Genomic DNA, 19,683 nt, shown 5'->3' with positions numbered 1-19,683 from the left:
ATATTAAAAACCAAACTGCAGCTCTACATCTGTAAACAGACCTGTAATCACAAGAAGCACCAGAGACAATTTCGAGTGTGTGACTCTCAAATCAAATTCCTAGCATTATTACATATTGCCTGGGTTTATTGTATCTCTTTTGTCGTTATTGTTGTTTTATTTTTCTCTTTCTGAAAAAAGAACAAAAAAAGAAAGGAAGCTCTGGACCTCATTCTGCTGCGGAGACACTGCTGCCCTCTGCACCTGCTTTCTCCTGGGTCATGGTGGAGCTTCAGGTCCCTAACCCCACAGGCATGTGCACACTGTGGTCACACAGAAGCACAGGGCAGGTGTGCAGTGCATGCTCACACTCGAACAGGGCAGGCACCAGCTGAGGAGAGCAGAGGACATAGGATGAACACTCATATCTGTCCTCATCCACTTCCACCTTCCTCCTTCCTTTTCAACCAACTTTTGTCTTCCAAGTTCATGCTCTGATCAACATTCAGGAGAAAAACTAATTTTTTACTTTCTAGAAAATCATCTCCATAAAAGAATCTTCCTAATGTACACTCTCATTACAGCAACTTTAAATAAAAATTATAATTTTATTAAAAGATTTCTGTGTGTATAACAACAATTTCTGACACCTCTTTAGCTATGGAAATATTTTTATGGATCCACGGAAAATTCAATGCATCTGGTGAGTCTCCTAACAGAGGCTGGCATTTAATCTAGCACCCAGAAGTCAACCTTCCCTGCACTCCAGTAATGCTGAAAGTATGTACCGACACCACTCATTACAATACATGTGTACATACATATAATGTCCATAAAGGCCACAGTTGTATTTTTAAATATCAAGAAAAATATTTTAAGTTATACTGTGCAAATTCACAAAACTGTAGGTAAACTACAATAATATAATGCACATATTCTATGAGCTTCAGTTGAAAATATGGCCTTTTATATACTAAGATACTTGGAGAAACAAATTTTTTTCTTTCATCAAATACCGTATTTAACAATCTGATAAGTGTATGAAATAATTAAAGAGGTAAGTGTTCAGCACAGTCCCTGTATTTGTCTTCAATAAATTCACCACTGTGAAAAATTAGAATAAAGCATTCAGGTGTAATACACTGTCTCCGACCTCAACCTTGGATAAATGAATTTCTTTTTTTTTTTTCTTTCTTTCTTTCTTTTTTTTTTTTGGTATCAGGGATTGAACTTGGGTCCTTGCGCTTGCAAGGCAGGCCACTGAACCGCTGAGCTAAATCCCCAGCCCAAATTTCCTTTTGGTGTGTGAGTATTTTTAAGAACTCATTGGCCAGGCCCAGTCAAGTGTCCCAGCTACTACAGAGGTACATTTAAGGACAGCAGGAGCTGACAAGGAGAGCCCCTCTATCACAGAGACAAAAAGGAATCTACTGCTGGAACTACCACTTACCCTGAGTGTCTCTCACTGAGCCTCAATTCCAAAGGGCCCTTTTCATAAGCTCTAATTAAAGATGTATCTGAAAGAAGTGGATAATTATTCTGCAAGCAGACTGATGACTTTTCTCAAGTTATTTAGCATGGCCAGCATTTATCTTAAGAGTTAAACTCACTCTGAGAACAAAGGACCTCACACCTTTGAAGGCCACCTTTAAAAATCTTGTTTGAGAATATCAGCAGGGGGTTAACCAAAGGCCCTTCCTGGCAGGAAACCTAAAGACTTACACTAATTCTGGATCTGTTTCACAGGAATTTCAAGAGCCAAATGACCTCTTAAAAGATGGTAAAAGTTTAACGTAAAATACAGGAAACCAGAAGGAAAAGGGCTACCAGTTTAGACTGGAAAAGCAGAGTCAAACTGCCGTCAATATTTAAGCTTCAGAATGGGTTTCTGACATGTTCCCCTTAGCCTGTATCTGTGTCCTCTGTCTGGGCAGCAGTGTCAGGCCTGGAGGAGGAGCGGCAGTGTTGGGGGGTGGGGGACACTGGCCAGGTGTGTGGCAGGTGCGGGGCCACCTCCACTCTGTATCCTCGGGGTGTAACCTAAGGAGCACATCTGCGAGGCTGGCTGTATATTATTACTGTAACAACTGGGATCCGGAGAAGTTCTAATGCAGTCCGTGTGGGAATACCCACCTTACCACCCTGCTGCCAAACTCCCCATCTGTGCGAGGGGGTTCCTTGGAAAGAGGCAGCTTTGTACATCAGACTTCCGCCTCCGAAAAGTCATCACCTTCTCTGCTCATAAAATTTTCTCTGAAGACGACAAGAATATATGTAATTAACGTTTCCCCCAAACTACCATCAAAGACTTTTAAAATATTTATGTTAACTAGAAGTTATTAGATTCATGCATAGACTAACTTTACTTAAAAAGACATCAAGAATTATTTTCATGCAGGAAATATTTATGGTGTTTATTTAAAACTGGGTTTTACTTCAAAAACTTAGTTCTTAACCATTACCCTGCCCGTGGATTTAATCATGGCCATTTCTCTTCTCCTGTGCTGAGTCCAAGTACAGGTACTACAACAGGAGAACTTAAATTTCTTTCTTAAATGTAGAAGTCAGCGAGCTCTAAGAAAATCAATGTTGCTTCATGACAAAGCACTACTTAAGTGCAGGGCCTGTTTTTGGCAGTCAAGTGGTTTCTAAGCAATTTTTTGAGTACCCACAGCCTCTGCATAGGTTCACGCCCTCTGAGCAGCAGGCACGGCACCCCCAAGCACACAGGTCAGCACCCTGTCCCCCAGCAGGGGCTGGACCAACACAAAAGGGGCACCAAGTGTGACCGTCCCTGAGAGCCTGCAGCTCTGGCAGGACAGCAAGTCTTCCCCAAAGACACACCCTCAGCACTGCCGGATTGCCTCCTGGGCATGGAGTGCTTTCTCCTTCACCTCCATTTCCTCACCTGCACCTCTCGGAGCACATCTTTACACTGAATATAAGTTCCAGAGACCACTAGTCTACCCAGAATTCCCTCCAAAGAATTCACCTAGAGAGGCAAACTACTCTCAGCAGTAACAAACTACAGGCGCTCACCCGCCTGTCCCGGGTGCAGGCACAGCTCCTCACAAGCTGCCTTAGGGAAAGGGCCATTCACTATAGACTCCCTGTAGAAACCAGAAACGCTCTCTGATCAAATATTTGTTCCAACTACATAACACAGCAAGGGGCTGTGAGCACCGCTGTCCTGAGCCACTGGCTGGGATGGAGGGCACAGCCTTGGTAGGATGGGGAGGCGTCAGGACCCACGGTAGCTCTTCCCTTGTCTGGGGAACAGAGAACACGGGCCTCTCACCTGGTGTTTCTGAGATACCTTCAGCACACGTGAAATGGATCCAAGGTACTGAAGTAGACAATTTTCTAGGTTTAGATTTCTCCCAAATCTATCAGTTATGAGAGGATCTCCAGCAGAAAATCCATGTAACAGTGAACCTTTCTCCACATTCTCTTACAATTATACTACGTACAATTAAGACAATCACAAAATCTGCATTAAGAGTCTATCATCAACAGTATTATACTGCATGAAAGAAAAACTGCGCTTATCCCCAGCACATGTACAGTGCAGGCAAGGACTTTATAAAGGCATGCCCACACACTCATAGGCGTGCACCACACAGAACGTATTGCCTGTATAGACAGAGGAAGTGTGCACTGAAGACACAACGGCCCTGCGACACACATGCACACTAATGGTGACAGCGCATCTAAGAGCATGCTGGCCACAGGGGAGTGTGTTTCACCAGGTGCTGCTTCTTATTCCTGGAGGAAACATTTGTGTAGCCTACATCTGCAGCTCCGTTCTCATTTGCCTTTAAAAAGCCACACAGCCAGGGGCTGGGGATTTGGCTCAGTGGTTTGGCCGCCTGCTTCACAAGTGCAAGACCGGAGTTTGAGTTCGATCCCCAGTACCCCCACTCAAAAGCCATGCAGTGTGGGTACTTGAAAAGACTGTAGAGAAGCTCAATGCTTCTGCACCTGTGAACTGAGTGTTTGATATTAAGAAATTGCTGACTGTATTTCAGGTGTACTTCATGGTATTTCGGTGAACACTTTTACATGTTTTTTTGTTTTGCAGGACTGGGGGTTGAGCCTGGGGCCTTATGCACGCTAGGCCAGCTCTGCCACTGAGCTACATCTGGTCCAGAGAATTTAAAAAGTGGCTCTTGTTCCACACAAGCTTTTGCTATTGTTTTTCCCCTAGAAATGCTGCGCTTAGAGATAAATACTATAGCAGCACTTAACATCAAACTGACAGCGGAGGAATCAATCAGACAAGGTGAGTGCCCTGAAGCTTTGAGAGACTCAGATCTTCTGAGACAGAAAATGGGTTCTTGACATTTCAGGTATAGATGTGACAATGATTCTTAAAATTTTCTGGGACTTTTCATCCGAAAAAATCCAACTAGGTGAGGTGGTGCATGCCTATAGTCCTAGCACTCAGGAGGCCAAGGCAGGAGCATTGTGAGCTTGAGACCAATCTAGGCTATGTACCAAGTTCAAAGCCAGCCTACACTACTAGAAGATCCTGTCTTAGAAAACCAAAAAGTAAAAGAATAAAATTAAAATTAAAAAGTCCATTTGCTGTTTTCATATAAAACACACATCCCAGAAACTCAAGTATTTTCACACCAATGACTCAGACTGTTTCTGGTACACAGAAGTAGGTGAACAGTCTGTGCGGATGCAGCACGCACAGTCACTGATCTGCCACCTCTTCCGAGGCTTCTGGTCCGCTTCTCCACCAAGTCTGGAACACTGAGAGTTACCGTCTGAGTTCAGCTGCCACATCCCCTCCGCGAGGAAACACCCTGCACTCCCAACCTGCCATGTGTCTGAGGCACAACTTCATACAACTGCACACCCCACTCCGCCACCCCTGCAGGACTGCAATGACACACGCACGAGACCTTGCTCCTCACATCTCCAGCCCTGAGCACAGCACAGCACACCGACTGTCTACCCACACTGCACCAGGCTCCCCACAGCCTGGAAACCACAGGCTCCTGGGCGCCACCTTCAAAGAAGAACAGGGATGGAGGGCGAGGCCTGGAGCAGGCAGGAGGGAGACACATCCTGGGGATTCTGAGGGGCAGCACAGGGTAGCAACTACTGCATGGCAGCCTGACAAGGAAGCAGACCTCAGTCACAGGGAAAGTAGTATGCCAAGGCATTCTGAGGCACTCTGCAGACTAAGGACTACTATGTCATTTGCTGGAGATTTCCCCTTGCTACAAATACAAAATAATTAATGACACTAGCAGGAATTTTGACATGCACTGTTAGAGACACAGATTTCCTGAAATATCAAAGATTGAAAAGAACAGAATGAGAACGCGAAGCACTCAAATACTGGCCAACTAAAACGTGACAAAACTACTTTACACATGAACAGCAGCAACTCTAGCAGAAACAGCTTCCCATGCTGGGACAGGTCAGCTCCACACCTCCTGGTCATACCTCACCCCTCAGGAGCTCAAACACCATGGTAGCCCTTGCTAGGCCCTGAGGACACTGCTCTGACCTTCTGCTTCATCTTAGAAACCACCCCTGTGGGTTTTGGGACTCTATGCTCTCCTCCCCGCCACCAAGGCCACCCCTCTTCCAACCTCAAAACAGACATTACTCCCTTTAGAGCTGGAATGCCACCACCTGACCTCAAAATTCCTTCAGAGTCTGTTCCCCTGAAGTAGATTCCAGCCACCTCCAGTCAGTGTGGAGCCCGCACCTGTCCACCCTTCTTTGTTGGGGTCAATCCATTCAGTATTTGCTAGAAGCTGGGATTTTCCTAACAAAAGTCTGCAAGTAAAAGCAGCTTTAACTTTTCCAGGCTCTGGTGCCAGCAGCGGGACCCATCTCCCACTGGGGAAATGCAGCTGCAGTCTCCCAGACACCCTCCCAACCCAGGCGGCGACCTCCACAGCGGCTCCCACAGACACCAGGCCCAGGTCCTCTCAGCGTTCTTTGGTTCGTTCCGTATTTTGAGCCTTTCCCTTCCCCTCCAGGGACCCCATGCAGCAGTGCTGCTGTCGGTCTAGTGCCCAGTGGTGAGGAAACCACATACAAGATGAGCAAGAGCACTGCTGTGGCATCCAGCCGCCTTGAAACGATCCTCGATCCTGTCAGATGCTGCCCCTCCCACCTACCACGCTGTGCTCCCTGTGGGTACACGGCAGTGGTAGGGGACCAACAACGACAGCTGGGGAGGTGCGCACACCCTACCCTGCCCCACCCTGCACTCCAGGGCAGGAACAAGAGCACAGAACCCGGGGCGAGGGAGAGCTTGCCTTTCAGGTCCTTCACATAGCCCTCCTTGCAGCTGTGCATGAGCTGGAGGATCCACTTGTGCTGGGCTCCGATGCACTGCCACGCGGGGTCGCCGGCGGCATGAAGGTCAGACAGATACCTGGAAGGAGACGGAAAGTCTCATCAGAGGGCACAAGGAAAGGCTGGCTGCTGTAAACTTTCTTACCGAAGTTTATATATATTTTTTGGTACTGGGGATCAAACTCGGGTCCTTGCACTTGCAAGGCAGGCGGCAGAACCACTGAGCTAAATCCCCAGCACTTCCAAGTTTATCAATTAGTAAAGTACTTATCAATGCTTATCAAAACTTATCATTTTCAATAAAATACATTCAAATTTCCTTTCATATGATAATAAGTGACAAAGCTGTACTGTTAAAACTAGCTTCTCACATGAAGACAACTGAGAAGTCAAAGGCACGGGACAAGGACCAGGTCCGGGTGGGAGAGGCTCTTTACAGCCGCCCAAGTCTCAGCGTCCTGCTGCTAGCACAGCGCTCCCGCGGCCACTAGATGGCAGTGCCACACCGTTTGCTAGGACAAGCTCACTGCTGGATAGCTGACAACAGGAAATGGGTGACAAGTACTTCCCTCCAAAGCCTAAATCCTAAACCTCTAATTCATGAGTAAGAAAATACCGCTCTATGTCCTACATTACCAAGGCATTTTTTCTTACTTTTTTATGTAGCTTTTTAGATAAAGTCTTCTTTTTCCATAAAATACCCAAACCCACATAGACAATGAGTCTCAGTAGAAAGTTTTGTCAATTACTCAAGACTAAGCCCTCAGCCTTGAATAACATATTCATCTGCATTACAATAATACATTAGTGTAATGGGTTAAATTTAAATAAACTCCAAAAGCCTATTAAAGTAGATTTCTTAAAATTAATCTTAAACTAAGAACTGCCTTTTGTTTTTAGAATCAAAGATTTTAGAGCTGGGGATGGTGGAACACGCCTGTAACCCCAGTTGTCTGGGAGGCCGAGGCAGGAAGATCACTCATTCAGGTCCAGCTGGAGCAACTTAGCAACTCAGCAAGCCCGTCTCAGGGGCACTCCTTGTTCAGACATCTCACTTTGCAGCTAATCAGAAGAAAAATCCGCTTGGCAGTAAGTCAGCAATGTGCGAAATGCTGAGGAGAGATCTGACAGGTCCTAAGGACTTCCCCAGACTGACCCTGAACTCCGGGAACTAAGGTCGGGGGGGCATCCATGTACCCACAGTGGGGCCCCTGTGCACCCACAGTGGGGCCCAGCCTCACCTGGTAGGCGGGGCTACCACCCAATCCCTTCTCTGTGAAGCCAACAGGCTGCAAGCAGACAGTGGTGACAAGACAAACGAAGTAAGGACTTCACTCATCAAGAGTCACCACGGCCCTCATGTCCACCAAGAGCATCCTGAAAAGCAGAGGGCAACCGCACACATTATGTTTAGCTCGGCAGACAGAATTCACCCTTCGGTGTCCCAAAACCAGTCCGGTTCTTCCTCTCACGCCAAGCTGTCCCCTTGCATCACGCAGAGATGCCTGTGCTTCTCCTCTCCTGCTGGGGGACTTCCTCTCAGCGATCCCTCTAGGCAAGCTTGCTCTTTCACAGAACCATCTCCAAACACTCCCACTGGCAGAACCTCTAGATCTTTGACAGTAGCAAAACAGGGGAATGAGTATTCCTTAGAGAAGCTGATTCCTCTCCAGTTTTAAACTGGTACATGGGAATGCGGGTGGTCACGCCTAGGGCTCTTTCTCAGGCAGTACAGCAGGAAAAATCAAAATGCTTATTGCCTCAGTAACTTTTGGAGTATAAGTCTCTTTAGTATGCTGACTGTGTCCTTGCAAAATTTAATAATAATCTTCTTTATCTTCCCTTATCAATGATTAATAAATTAAAGGAGTTGGAGTATTTTATCAAGCTAGTTATTCTCTCAGAAATTCTAGAGGATGTTTCAATTCTAAAGTACAACAGCTTGTTCTAGGCTCTCCCGAGTTTCTTTCTTTCTTTCAGTATAAAGTTTTAAAATAAGTGTTTCATTACAAAGTTCTCTGTGTAGAACGTGACAACATGTTATTGCTGTTTCTTTTAAAATTAAAAGGCTTTCTGGACTGAAAAAGGTAAAGATTGTCAGTTTCAAAGAACATGAGCTCAACATTTTCAAATTTAGGAATGAAGTCGGTGGCCATACCCTGATGTGATTTTGACCAAGTGTGAGAAGTGGGACCATTATGACACAGGTTGAGGTGATGGAGCTCTGCTTCATGCTGAGGCTGGATGTTCCCCACCAGCTTCGTGCAGAATGACAAGTGCAAATACTCAGGGAGTTTTCACACACGGAAAAAAAAAGCATAGAACAATGCAGCAGCCATCCCATTTTCAGGCCTACCACCCAGTGTGGACTAAGCAAGAGCTCCAACACAGCTGTTCCAGAGGGGACAGGAAAGCACCTTCATCCCCACGCAGCATCCAAAATCTGTCACCACAGACAGGTGACCTGATTCTGATCTGATTCTAATACTCATTAATGTTTCACATTTTTCATTTAAGAAGGTAATCAAATTGCTCCAAGTCTTCTCAAACCATCAAAATAAGAAAATGATAAAAAATAAGTGAGCTGTTGCTGACATTCCTGTTACTGTCCATTTATAGTGATGGGAAAAGACAGCAGGAAGGGCCACTTCAGAGCGCTTCTCCTGACAACACAAACTTTTAATGGCACCAGGAGACAATGTGGTCATGGGAACTGCACACTTGTTATCCATGAGCATAATTCACCCATGGCAGAAACGCACACGTGGTGAAGTTCAGGAAAACTGAGGATAACAAAGAACAGTGAAGTGAACCTGTGCAGCCCTGCCTGGGAGGCAGAGAAGGAAGGGAGCAGATATCAGGGCACCTGCTGTGCAGCGGACCTGGCCTTCCCTGATTCTGCTTCCTTTTATGTAGAAAACAGAGCAGCTGGATCACTAACATGTGGCTTACTTCCAGATTTAAATTTCTACAATGCTGCAAGCAAGAAAGGCCCTCTGCGTGCATTCTCTGCTAATAGAGGCAGTGAAGAGAAAAGCCAAGGGGACAAATGGGGCAGTTTCCATCGTCACCTGTGTGCTGCGGACAGCACAAGGCCCTTCCGTGAGAGAAGACGCCAGAATGCACCCTGCTAGCGAAGGTGCAGCCCAACCTGGCGGTAGAAGCAATAGAGCTGGACTTTCTGCTCTCCTGGCAGAGGAAGGTTCTCCCACCTTCCACCTGGGCAGCCCCAGGACATGACCAGTGACAGCGGCTCGCACTCCTGCCTACCCCATCCCAGGCTGAGCTCAGTGCAGACCCAGCCCTGCAACTACTGGAACACAGGAGCTCACAGGCCACCTTCCCATGACCACAATGACCACAGCCATCTTCTAACTGTGAATACTCAATCCTCCTTGCTAACTCCTAAAGAGTCCTTACATTTGACAAATAACAGCTTATTCGGAGAACAAGAGCAGTAATCAAGATGCCCAGAAGAAAAGAAAGTATTTCTGAATCAATGATATGAAAGGCTTATGAATTATATTGTCTCCAAATCCTGACACAAGCTACACACATAAAACATTTACTGACTACTTATTATGTGCTGGGTGCTGTGTTAAGCCCTTAAATGTCTCTGCCAGTCCCCTGAGACACAGACCGTGCCAACAAGGCTCTGGCCAGATGCAGAGACCGAAGGGAGAGAACGTGGAGAAGCCTCCCCAATGCACAGCATGCCCAAGACCACAGCCACTGCTCTCTCTGTGTGCCCTGTGACGGCCACATCTTAAATTAACGCTGCTACATCAGTTTAAGTGTTTCTGCTTTGTAACTTTACTCCTTTTCCACTGATCACCGAAGGCTTGTAAGTAGGACAACTGAGGACAGAACCTTCCACAACCGTCCCCACTGTTGAGCCGCAGCACACTCCTTTGCCATCAAGAACTGACCGTTCAGAGCAGGACAGTGGAGACCCTTCTTCACGACCTCTGGCCTCCTAGGGCACAGCATTCCACAAGGTGAGATGACCGCTGCACCAGAGAGCAGGGGACCAAGCAAAGAGGCCACTTTTCCTCTCGCCAAACTGCCAGCATTTTCATGCCATTGAAAAGTGCCTATTCCGTAACTCCTGCCAATTTAACAGCATTCAGAAGAATTTTGGTGTTCCACAACAGATACCTCTCAGTTTCTGCTTTGTTCCACTTCATCAGATTCCCAAAATCCCCAAAATCACTTTCAGGGTCACATGATACAACCCATACCAGCAGATACAGGATTCATTAACATTCTTGCCCACGTTTACCTTATGTAACGTTTCTGATCATGTAAGGTTGATGGCGTCTCAAGCAATTTATCAAGAAGTAATTCTTGTAAAGCTTCAATACGTGTTTCTACTTCGGCATAATCTATTTTTTTAAAAAAATACATACACAAGAGTTAACAGAACTGGAATTTAAGTCAAATTTTACAAAACAGAAGTGTTTGCCTTCTGACTGAGAAGTATAAGGGGCCTCTGTGAGCACAACCCACGACCCCAAACACCTACCCGGCATGTGCATCTGTCAGCATCCGCTGACCCTCAACACGCAAGGGCTGTGTTTTACTGCTTGGGAAGTTACCACAAAGAAGTCACAAATTCTGTTTTCTGAGGCTTTATGGTTTCACTTTTGAATTTAATAAGCCCTATGTTATTTCTCCTGGTTGATAAGGTTTTAACCACAGGGAATTTTAAGCTCGTGTTATTTCCCATAGCTCTGGTATAAGAAATGATTTCAAAAGGTGTCGGTGTTGCTTTAAAGGTTAAAATTCACAAATGTATTGGTCTTTCTGGTAAGAGGAGACTGAAATGCAGGTCTGCATGTCTAGAAAATACCTGACGTTACTTCTTTCTAGTAAGAAAAACTTCAGAAACAGCATGTTGATTAACAAACAGAAAAAAATGTCTGAGACTAACCTACCATCACAGTTGCTCGTTTTCACTAGATCTCAGGAAGAAAAGCCATGACATTTTTAAAGTAATTGTTTTACATTTTAAAGAAAGCACTAATAAACAAACTCTAAACTGCACACAACACTGTTTGCAGCCCACATCCCACGTTCTTCCTATAAAAAGGAAGTATAAGATCTGAAAGTAATAAGCAAATCTTACATTTCTTGAAAACTTGCACCTCCGTTTTCCCAAAGAGAGATTTGGCCTTTTCATAATCATTAATAACCACATCATAATCACCCTTTAAAATAAAGAAGCATGTGGGATACTGTCAGTCAAGCATAATGAGACATTTGGTTAATATAAAAAATATCTTAACAAATCTTCAAACTTTTTGACATCTATAATGTACATAAATAAGTATTCTACCTTTTGAATATTCCTTTCAATATTTAGAGGAAGGTTGAAGAGAAACTTAAATCGCTGAAGTACATTGAGTGCATTTCTTGTGGAATCTGCCTTGTCCTTTCGACCTAACACTTCTTGAAACAATGTGTCTGCAGTATTACTTGCTCCTATTTTAAGAGGAGAAAAAGAAACTTAAATAAAAGCCAATTTTAATCAGAAACCTTACTGAGGACTAGATACAAAGTGTTGGGACTTCCACTGTACCTTTACATTACATCTCAAAAGACAATTCTCTTTTTTAAGTTAGATATAGTGGAGATCTTTTATGGTTTGGGAAAATAAAATTTTCATTTTGCCCACTAAGTCTTTTCATATGCTAAGAATGGTATTCAATTAAAACAACCATACTTACCGTGCCCCAAAAATTCTTCAACATGAACCAACATTTATTTTGGTTATGCTTCTAAATATTATGGCAATTATGGGCCCTTAGTTTATTTCATTACTTCAGACAGTAAGAACAAACACACGCACATGCACACACACACACACATGCCTATGTGCACACTCATGCACAAGTGAAATCCAACAGATTCAAGGTTGACAACACACAGGGTGACAAAACAAGTAAAACAGCTTTCAGAAAAGTTGTTCAAAAGACATACTTTAAAAACAATCTTTTTTCTTTACAGAATTATCTCCTTATATTTAGGGCACAGAAAATCGCATAAACAATTGAAAATGACAAATTTAACATTGCATCATCAATATTTCTCAAGTCAGCTAATTCTTATAAAATGATACATAAACAGAACATTTCATAAGGGTTCCTTCTTTCACCTAGACGACTTCACATGATATAGTTCACTATAATGAAAGCACTGCTTTATCTAAAGAAAATTTGCTAGGCACAAAAATAGCTTAGATTTTGTAACTCGTGGATTATTTTCAATTAGACTCAAGGAAAGAGGAGAAAAGGATAAACTGTTTTCAACTGTTTGATCGCTGCCTGAGAAAGTCTCTCCATTATCTGGTCTACTGACCGTACTTTAAGCAGAGATGAGAAAATTACCTCAGCCTCTCTGGGTGGCTGCCTGCCATGTCCTCCAGCCCACACTGTGGGTGGCCCGATCCTGGTAAAAGTCGTCCTTGTAACATGACTGTTTTATCTAAATAATGTTTAAGTTCTGTTGAAATTTTAAAGACCTGATATAAAAACTTTGTTTGGTCAAGATAACTGTTTTCACCACATGCTGTTTAATGTAGAACATTAAACTTCTATTCTAAGATGAGGAAAAATGTATTTCCTTCTTGCCACCAAACTGCACAGTGGAGCAAAATGACTATCTGAAATCGGATTAGGGTTAAAACTTTCGTCAAGGAAAATTATTTTAAAGTATTTGCTTATCATTTTAAAAATACAAACTTAATGAGTTCGGGCTTCATAAATGATTAGATATGAGAATGGAATTGAATGTCATTAAAAGGTTAATTACTTTTGAGGAGTTTGGATATTAAATCACCAAGTAAATTTTTTTTTTTTTGTACAAAGGATGAACAGCATACAAGCCCAAATTAGACTTTTACTACCTTATTTCTAATGTGATAAACAATACCAATTAATAATTTAACTCCTTTAAAAACTGTGAAAAGATGTACAAAGAATTATACTTACAATTAAATGAAACCAAAATTTATAGGCAGAAATTATAAACGTCAGAATTTAATTTATACCAAAATGTATGCTTTTATACATGAAGATTTTAATTTATGCAATACTGAGAAATTAGGCTGACAATTTCTGCCAGTAAATTATTTTTGTTCTGCATCTTACTGTATTCATGACTCTGATAACTAGAAGAAAATGCAGGAGGGCAGAGACAGCAAGATCTGTACAGCAGAAAACCATCACCAGCAGCCCACATAATGCACTGGATATCCTTCTTCTCCGGGGCTGCAAATAAGAGCACAACCGCTGCACAAAGGGGCACTCTGCCTATGCAGGGCAGAGATGCAGAGAGGCCCTGGCAGGGCACCCACAAAGCCACCCGCATTGATCCTGTGTGCACCATGCCACACGTCTAATCCGAAGGCACTGGCGGGGGTCAGAACGCCTGGTGTGTGACCACCGGACAAATACAGCTGCAGCAGGAGGTCACGGGAGCCGAGACTTTGGCTCAAAGCTGCAGAATAGGTCCTGGTCCTAGATCTGAAACAGGCCCGTCTCCTCACTGGGGAAGTGTCAATGCTGGAGGATGTGGATAGGGACAGTCACTGTCTTGGCCACACAGGACCCAAGAGCTAACAACCCTGCTGTCAGAACCACACTCGAGCTGCCACCACATGGTGATATAACATAGGGAGAAAGGTGACTTCTGCATCACATATTAAACCATCCCTCACACGAACTGACCTGTCCTAATACACACAAAGGAATTCAGTTGTTCCAGGAACTCCTGTCACCTAGGAAATCGAGGCCAATAATTCTAACGGGCGGGCCTTGGAATTTAAAGCAGACATTACGCTTTTTCTTATTTCAAAGTAACTTCACTGGTCCCTTTCTTGGTACTGACACTTCAGACTGTAGATCACAAAAGTGAGTTTTAATATGTGCTCTCTGCTTCACGGGAATCGCAGTGGCCAGAGACAGAATAGAAGACCCCACCCACACAATTTACTCCAGAAACAGGCAAACTGGGTGAAATCAGAAAATGACACATTAGAGCACCTGGAAAATTCAGGTAACTCTAAAATGTGTACTCACACTTGTGGCAAAATCAGGACCACAAAGGGCCCTACCAACCTGCTCTGTGTCTCAGATTCAACGCAGATTCTAGAAACTGACAGGCAGGCCACCGGCAGTCACGTAACGGTATAAGGAGAAACAGTGCTGTAAACAGTACTCAATGCCGATTTCAACACCATGTCTGACACTGGGATCCCACGGCTTCCCAGGCAACAAGGAGTCAGAATCACAGCATAAGAACAGAGTTGAGGTCAGCACCGTGTGCACACAGCCAACCGCAAGCTCATGGCACCTCCAGAGAAGGTTAAGCTTATGGCTGGTTTCCCTTTCTTCTTTTCTGTCATCATTGCCACTTGTCAAATATTTACCTGCAACCACTGAGGTGGCATCATCTTCTTTTTCACAGAACTGACTCCCACTGATGTTCCTTAGTGTTCTAAGTCCTTGATCTTATTCTTTAAATTTTACACATGGTACTTGGGTTAAACTCAATCCTAGTCCTTCAATTACAACCCAATATTGACTCTCAAATCCACATTTCAAGATATGCCTGTGAGTTTAAACTAATCTTCCAGAGTCTTTTCACTGGGTGTGGTAAGGATGCGAGGTTACTGAGTGCCGCTCCATGCCCGGCGCAATCCTACTTCACAGGCGTCACTCCCGCACACTGGCTCAGACACACAGGCTACGTACGCCTTACAGGAGGCCGTGAGAGCCAGCGAGGGGCTCACTGATTTGGCCTCAGGAATCAGACTGGACATGGTATGATTGAGCTGAACTTCTCCCCTCTGCTCACCTCTTCTTGCTCTAAACTTGCTCCTCCTTCCTGCATGTGCAGCCAGGTGTGGAAGCCCCACTGATCATTTCCTTTGCCTACTCCACAGTAGCAACTGCCACCACCCCTTCTCCCCAGTCTCTCCAGCCACACCCTCTGCCTGCTGGCTCTACCCCGCAGCTTTCACATGCCTGCAATCCACATACCCTGCCAGGTTCTTCCTCCCCCCGTGCTGCCTGCTCTGAGCCACCACCTGTCAGATGGCAGAGTGTGCTTTGAGAATACCACGATCAGACACCCCCAACTGACCTCCAAGGATTTCCAAGTGTCTTCAAGACAGAGGCCCACTCCACACAATGGCATGAGCAGAGCCTGTCTCCCCTGCAGCTTTGCCATTCTAGGTCCTGCTTCCTAGGCTGCCTCCCCTTCCTGCAGCTGCCCCTGCCAGGACACACATGGATCTTTCCAGCTGCCCAGCTGCCAGTCCACTCCACTGGTCACTTCCTGCTACCCTTTCAAGGCACATATGACCTCTAAGACAGCAGCTCCACTCCACCTGTTCTCGATGTTATTTTGGTGCTAGAGACAGAATCCAAGACTTCACACAAGCCAGGCGAGCCTCTCCCCAGTGAGTCACACCCTTACATGCTCCGCTTTTCAGTCAGGTTGCCGTGTGTGTGCTCCAGCAGCAGCCCAGAATTACTATCAGCAGAGTAAAAGCACACAACTCAATCACCTGCTTCTGTGTCTGTATTTTCCAAGGAGTTATAAACTCTTAAAAACAAACACAAGTTTTAACTTTACATTCCAAGAAAAATCAAAGGTGTGTTCAATAAACACTGAAAATCAGTCTTGGAGCCAATGTCCAGCGTTCTTTTCTCCAGAGAGGCAGAACAGGACAGCACAGGCCAGGACAGGATGGCCTCATCCCGCACCACATGGGATCCAACATGGGCTGCACAGTCTGAAACCCAGCAAAATGATCTCGATGACTAACAGCAATATAATAGATGGTCCTCAACTTAGAATGATTCCCCTTACAATTTTTCCATTTGTCATGGTGCAAAACACATTTGGTGGAAGCCATAGGTCAGGCTCTGACTTTGGCGATTTCCCAGGCTGGCACCATGCAGTCTGCTACCTCTAAGGTGCTGGGTGGCCGGGAAGCTGACACCCATCGGCACCACCGATGCGAGGGTCCACAGCAGCTCAGCAGTGGCACTGTGCAGCCGAGATGGAGCGTCAAGGGCTGTGTGGGACTCCCAGCGGGTGAATGAGCTGCAGACCCATCCAGACGGGAGAATCTGTAGCCACTCCGCCTCACCGCACTCCCAGCCCTGTGGGTATCTATCATCTCTCTCTAGGGTGCAGTTCGCAGGGCTTCCCAGAACGTCCCCTTCGTCACAGACACGGCCCTTCTTTGTGCTGTGAGGGCACTGTCACTGAGTCCCCCACAGCAGCAGGGTGACGTGCCCACTGGCAGCCTCACTCTGCAGCCCCACGGTGTTGGGCGTGGACCTCGCTTCCAGTGCTATCAGTGTGTGATTCCAATGCACCTATCTTTCAGGCCAATCTCCCCACTTAGATCACCCACTTCCGCCAGGACCCCCATGGCTTGAGTCACCAGGAGCCACCAGAGAGCAGAGGCTATGGACCAGCACCCACACTGTCCAACACAATGGCAGGCAGTGCCTGGACCACTTCTGTGTAAAGTGATGAAGTTAAGGCACTGGGTGAGGCCTCGGGGGACCTGGGACCCCTGGCTCCATGTCTGCAGATGGGCAGCTGAGTTCCTCCAGGCACTCCCTGCTAAGAGCTCTGTCTGCCATGTTGCCCAAAGGCAACAGCACCCGGGGACCGTGGCCTGAGCCCCCAAACCATGTGCCAAAATGAACCTTCACCACTTTATGTGGGATCTCAGTCATCCCAGGCACACCTGACGTGCTCCACAGTGGGGCCATCACTACAGGACTCACCCGATGCACCATGCCGGTCTGTGCTTTTAGGGTAATTAAGAACATGGGACTGGATATGACAAGGTGAGGTAAAGAAATTAACAGTCTTTAGTGGCTAAGTTTTCAGGGGCAAACATTAGAAATATGTCAATTAATAACCAAAAGAGTAATTCTAAAAGGTGTCAACATTCATAAACACTAAACAAAACAGGCAAGGTTTTTTGTGGCCAATATTATTATACCTTAGAAACAGCTGAAAGTCAGAAAGACTGCCTAAAACTAAAAACCAAAAGCAACAAAAAAATTCTTATTTAAAAAACAAAGGAAAGCTCCATTTAGATTACTATATTCTTGCCAGGTTTGGGGGCACACACATGCAATCCTAGCACTTGGGAGGCTGAGGCAGGAGGACCACCATGAGTTCAAGGACAGCCTGCGCTACATGAGAGTTTGAGGCCAGCCTGAACTCTAATAGAGACCCTTTCTCAAAAAAAAAAATAAATAAATAAATTACTATATTCTTATACAAAATTAAAGCCTCCTTAGTTATGATTTAAGCAAATTATAGTCATACTCATTTATGACTTCAAAAGGAAGTAACACTAGATGTTCAGTAGTCTCCTGTGACTACTTCTCTGCGTATCAGTTCCCTGTGTCTTCACCCCATCTGACTCCTGGCACGCATGGATGACATCGACAGGCCCTCCTGGAAGGGTCACCTGCCTTGGGGAGCCATGTCTCTTCTGGCCCATCTCCCTGGTTTGACCTGGGACTTTAAACGTCTTACATTAAGGAAAGTCTGTTAAGCTGCCCCGAATTAGCAAAGCCTTATTCTAAGGGAGCAAGCATTAGCACCATGGGGATAAAGAATGTTTCCAGAAAAAAGAGGACTGTTAGAAAAAATTATATTTTAAGGAAAACCTTTATATTAAAAAGTCCTGAGGGTTTCGTAAAGAAATAACCATTTATGTCAGTCAAGCCCAGCTTTATCCAAAAATAGCAAATTTCAATACAAAGTTAACATGACACATTTCTAGAACAAATTTAGCTAAGTATAAACACATTTAAAATGATTTTTCTTATAATCTTATACCATAATTCTCACGAAAAGATTTCCCAAATTACACCTTAAAAGGGGAAAAAAAAAAAAAAAAAGTTACCACACGATGCTGGGTCTAACCCATGAAGGCATCTTAAGGTTTCCAGAAGCTGGTAAATCCCTCCTTCACTGCCTCAAGGATACATTCACCATGTCAGCTATTCTCACCTTCTAAAAGTTACTCAAGTAATGTCAGTTTTTGCATCTATATCATTGTTTAAAGACAGCTTCAACAGTGATAACACCCTGGAGTAGAAAATATCCTTTTAAAACCTTAAAATGACTGACTGCTCTAACAGAAATACCCTTCGATAATTCTGGGTGGAATTCTGAATATATTCATTTCCCCAAAGTTGGTGACTTGGTTCTCAGACACAAAGAAAGGCAAAAAAATCTCAAAGCAAATAATAACAATTGCAGTAGTAATCAGAGGAAAAAAAATTTAAGTGCTGTTGAATTCACAGCTTTAGAATAAAACAAATTTAAAAAAATTCTACTATCAAAGAAAGCCTATAGCAAATTAAGGCTTCATTCTACAAAATGCTTTCTTATTAGGAGGTTTTGTGAACAATGTTTACATAAAGGCTCAGAAAGTTCTGCTCAATGGACTAAATTAAGCTAGAAGTATAAAATTAGCTTCACACCACAGTCCTGTATTCTCAGAATCTTTCAAGATTTAACATGAGGACTCTTAGCTTTTTTGTTAGCCTTTAGTTGTAAGAAATCATGTTACACTGTATTTGAAAACGAGGAGCCTCCCGTTGGCTTTACTGCTTCACACCAAAAGCTAACTACAAGGATGAAACCAAGTAACTTATTTTAAGCCACTAATATTATCATAAGGATTAGTGGATCTGATGAGCTTCTTCTTAAATCAGTGGGATAAATAACTAGGGACACAGAATGCCAGAAAAAGAACTAAAAGGTAAAGAAGATGGGCCCCATCCTTGTATGTATCTGTTTCTCCTGAATCCAGTTTTTACTAGCTCTCTCAAGTCAGACATGCTCTAAGACAGTGGCTTTAAATTCTTTCTGGCAAAATGCAAGTCCTGAGCATGTGTCCATCTGGAAGCCGGGGTGACGTGCCCTGCATGCTCATAAATGTGGATCGCTCACTTAGGGGAGCAAATTCTAACTCTGAAGAAACAGAATGGCTTTTTGTTTTCAAATTAGGATTTCTCATAAATAAAATGCAAACAGAAAAAGAACTCATTTTCAACATTTCTATTCCCCTTTATGTTCATTAAATCAATGCCATTCAGAAGTGACTGTGGAGAGGCGACTCAACGCCGTCCTGTGAAATCAGGCCCAAGGGCCACATTTAAAGCTGGTTATAGAGCCCATTAACAGTCGTGGATGGAGAGACAAGCTTACTGTTCAGAACATTCTCCAGTTTCTGCGTCATGGATCCTTCCACTTTTTCCGTTCCATCCGCTTCTAGTTTTTGATGGATGGCTAGGAAAAAAAAAAAAAAAAAAAAAA

General features: G+C 44.3%; 1 protein-coding gene across 4 annotated transcripts in view; it reads right to left on the bottom strand.

Annotated features, from left to right (window-relative positions):
- Exoc2 (exocyst complex component 2) overlaps nucleotides 1–19,683 on the bottom strand; it is a 133,369-nt gene that overhangs the window by 68,252 nt on the left and 45,434 nt on the right. For all 4 annotated transcript variants that reach the window (XM_010622735.3, XM_010622734.3, XM_010622732.3 and 1 more), the window contains 5 exons: nucleotides 19,576–19,656; nucleotides 11,648–11,793; nucleotides 11,438–11,519; nucleotides 10,592–10,694; nucleotides 6,270–6,388 (listed from right to left, as the gene is read on the bottom strand). In XM_010622735.3, the coding sequence (XP_010621037.1) occupies nucleotides 6,270–6,388; nucleotides 10,592–10,694; nucleotides 11,438–11,519; nucleotides 11,648–11,793; nucleotides 19,576–19,656 (531 nt within the window). The remainder of the gene's footprint in view (nucleotides 1–6,269; nucleotides 6,389–10,591; nucleotides 10,695–11,437; nucleotides 11,520–11,647; nucleotides 11,794–19,575; nucleotides 19,657–19,683) is intronic.

The sequence above is a fragment of the Fukomys damarensis genome, unplaced genomic scaffold (genome assembly GCF_012274545.1).
Source record: "Fukomys damarensis isolate Sample0158 unplaced genomic scaffold, DMR_v1.0_HiC HiC_scaffold_10, whole genome shotgun sequence".
Taxonomy (NCBI): domain Eukaryota; kingdom Metazoa; phylum Chordata; class Mammalia; order Rodentia; family Bathyergidae; genus Fukomys; species Fukomys damarensis.
Note: the sequence above shows the minus strand (reverse complement) of the source record. Positions and strands in the feature narration are given on the sequence as shown.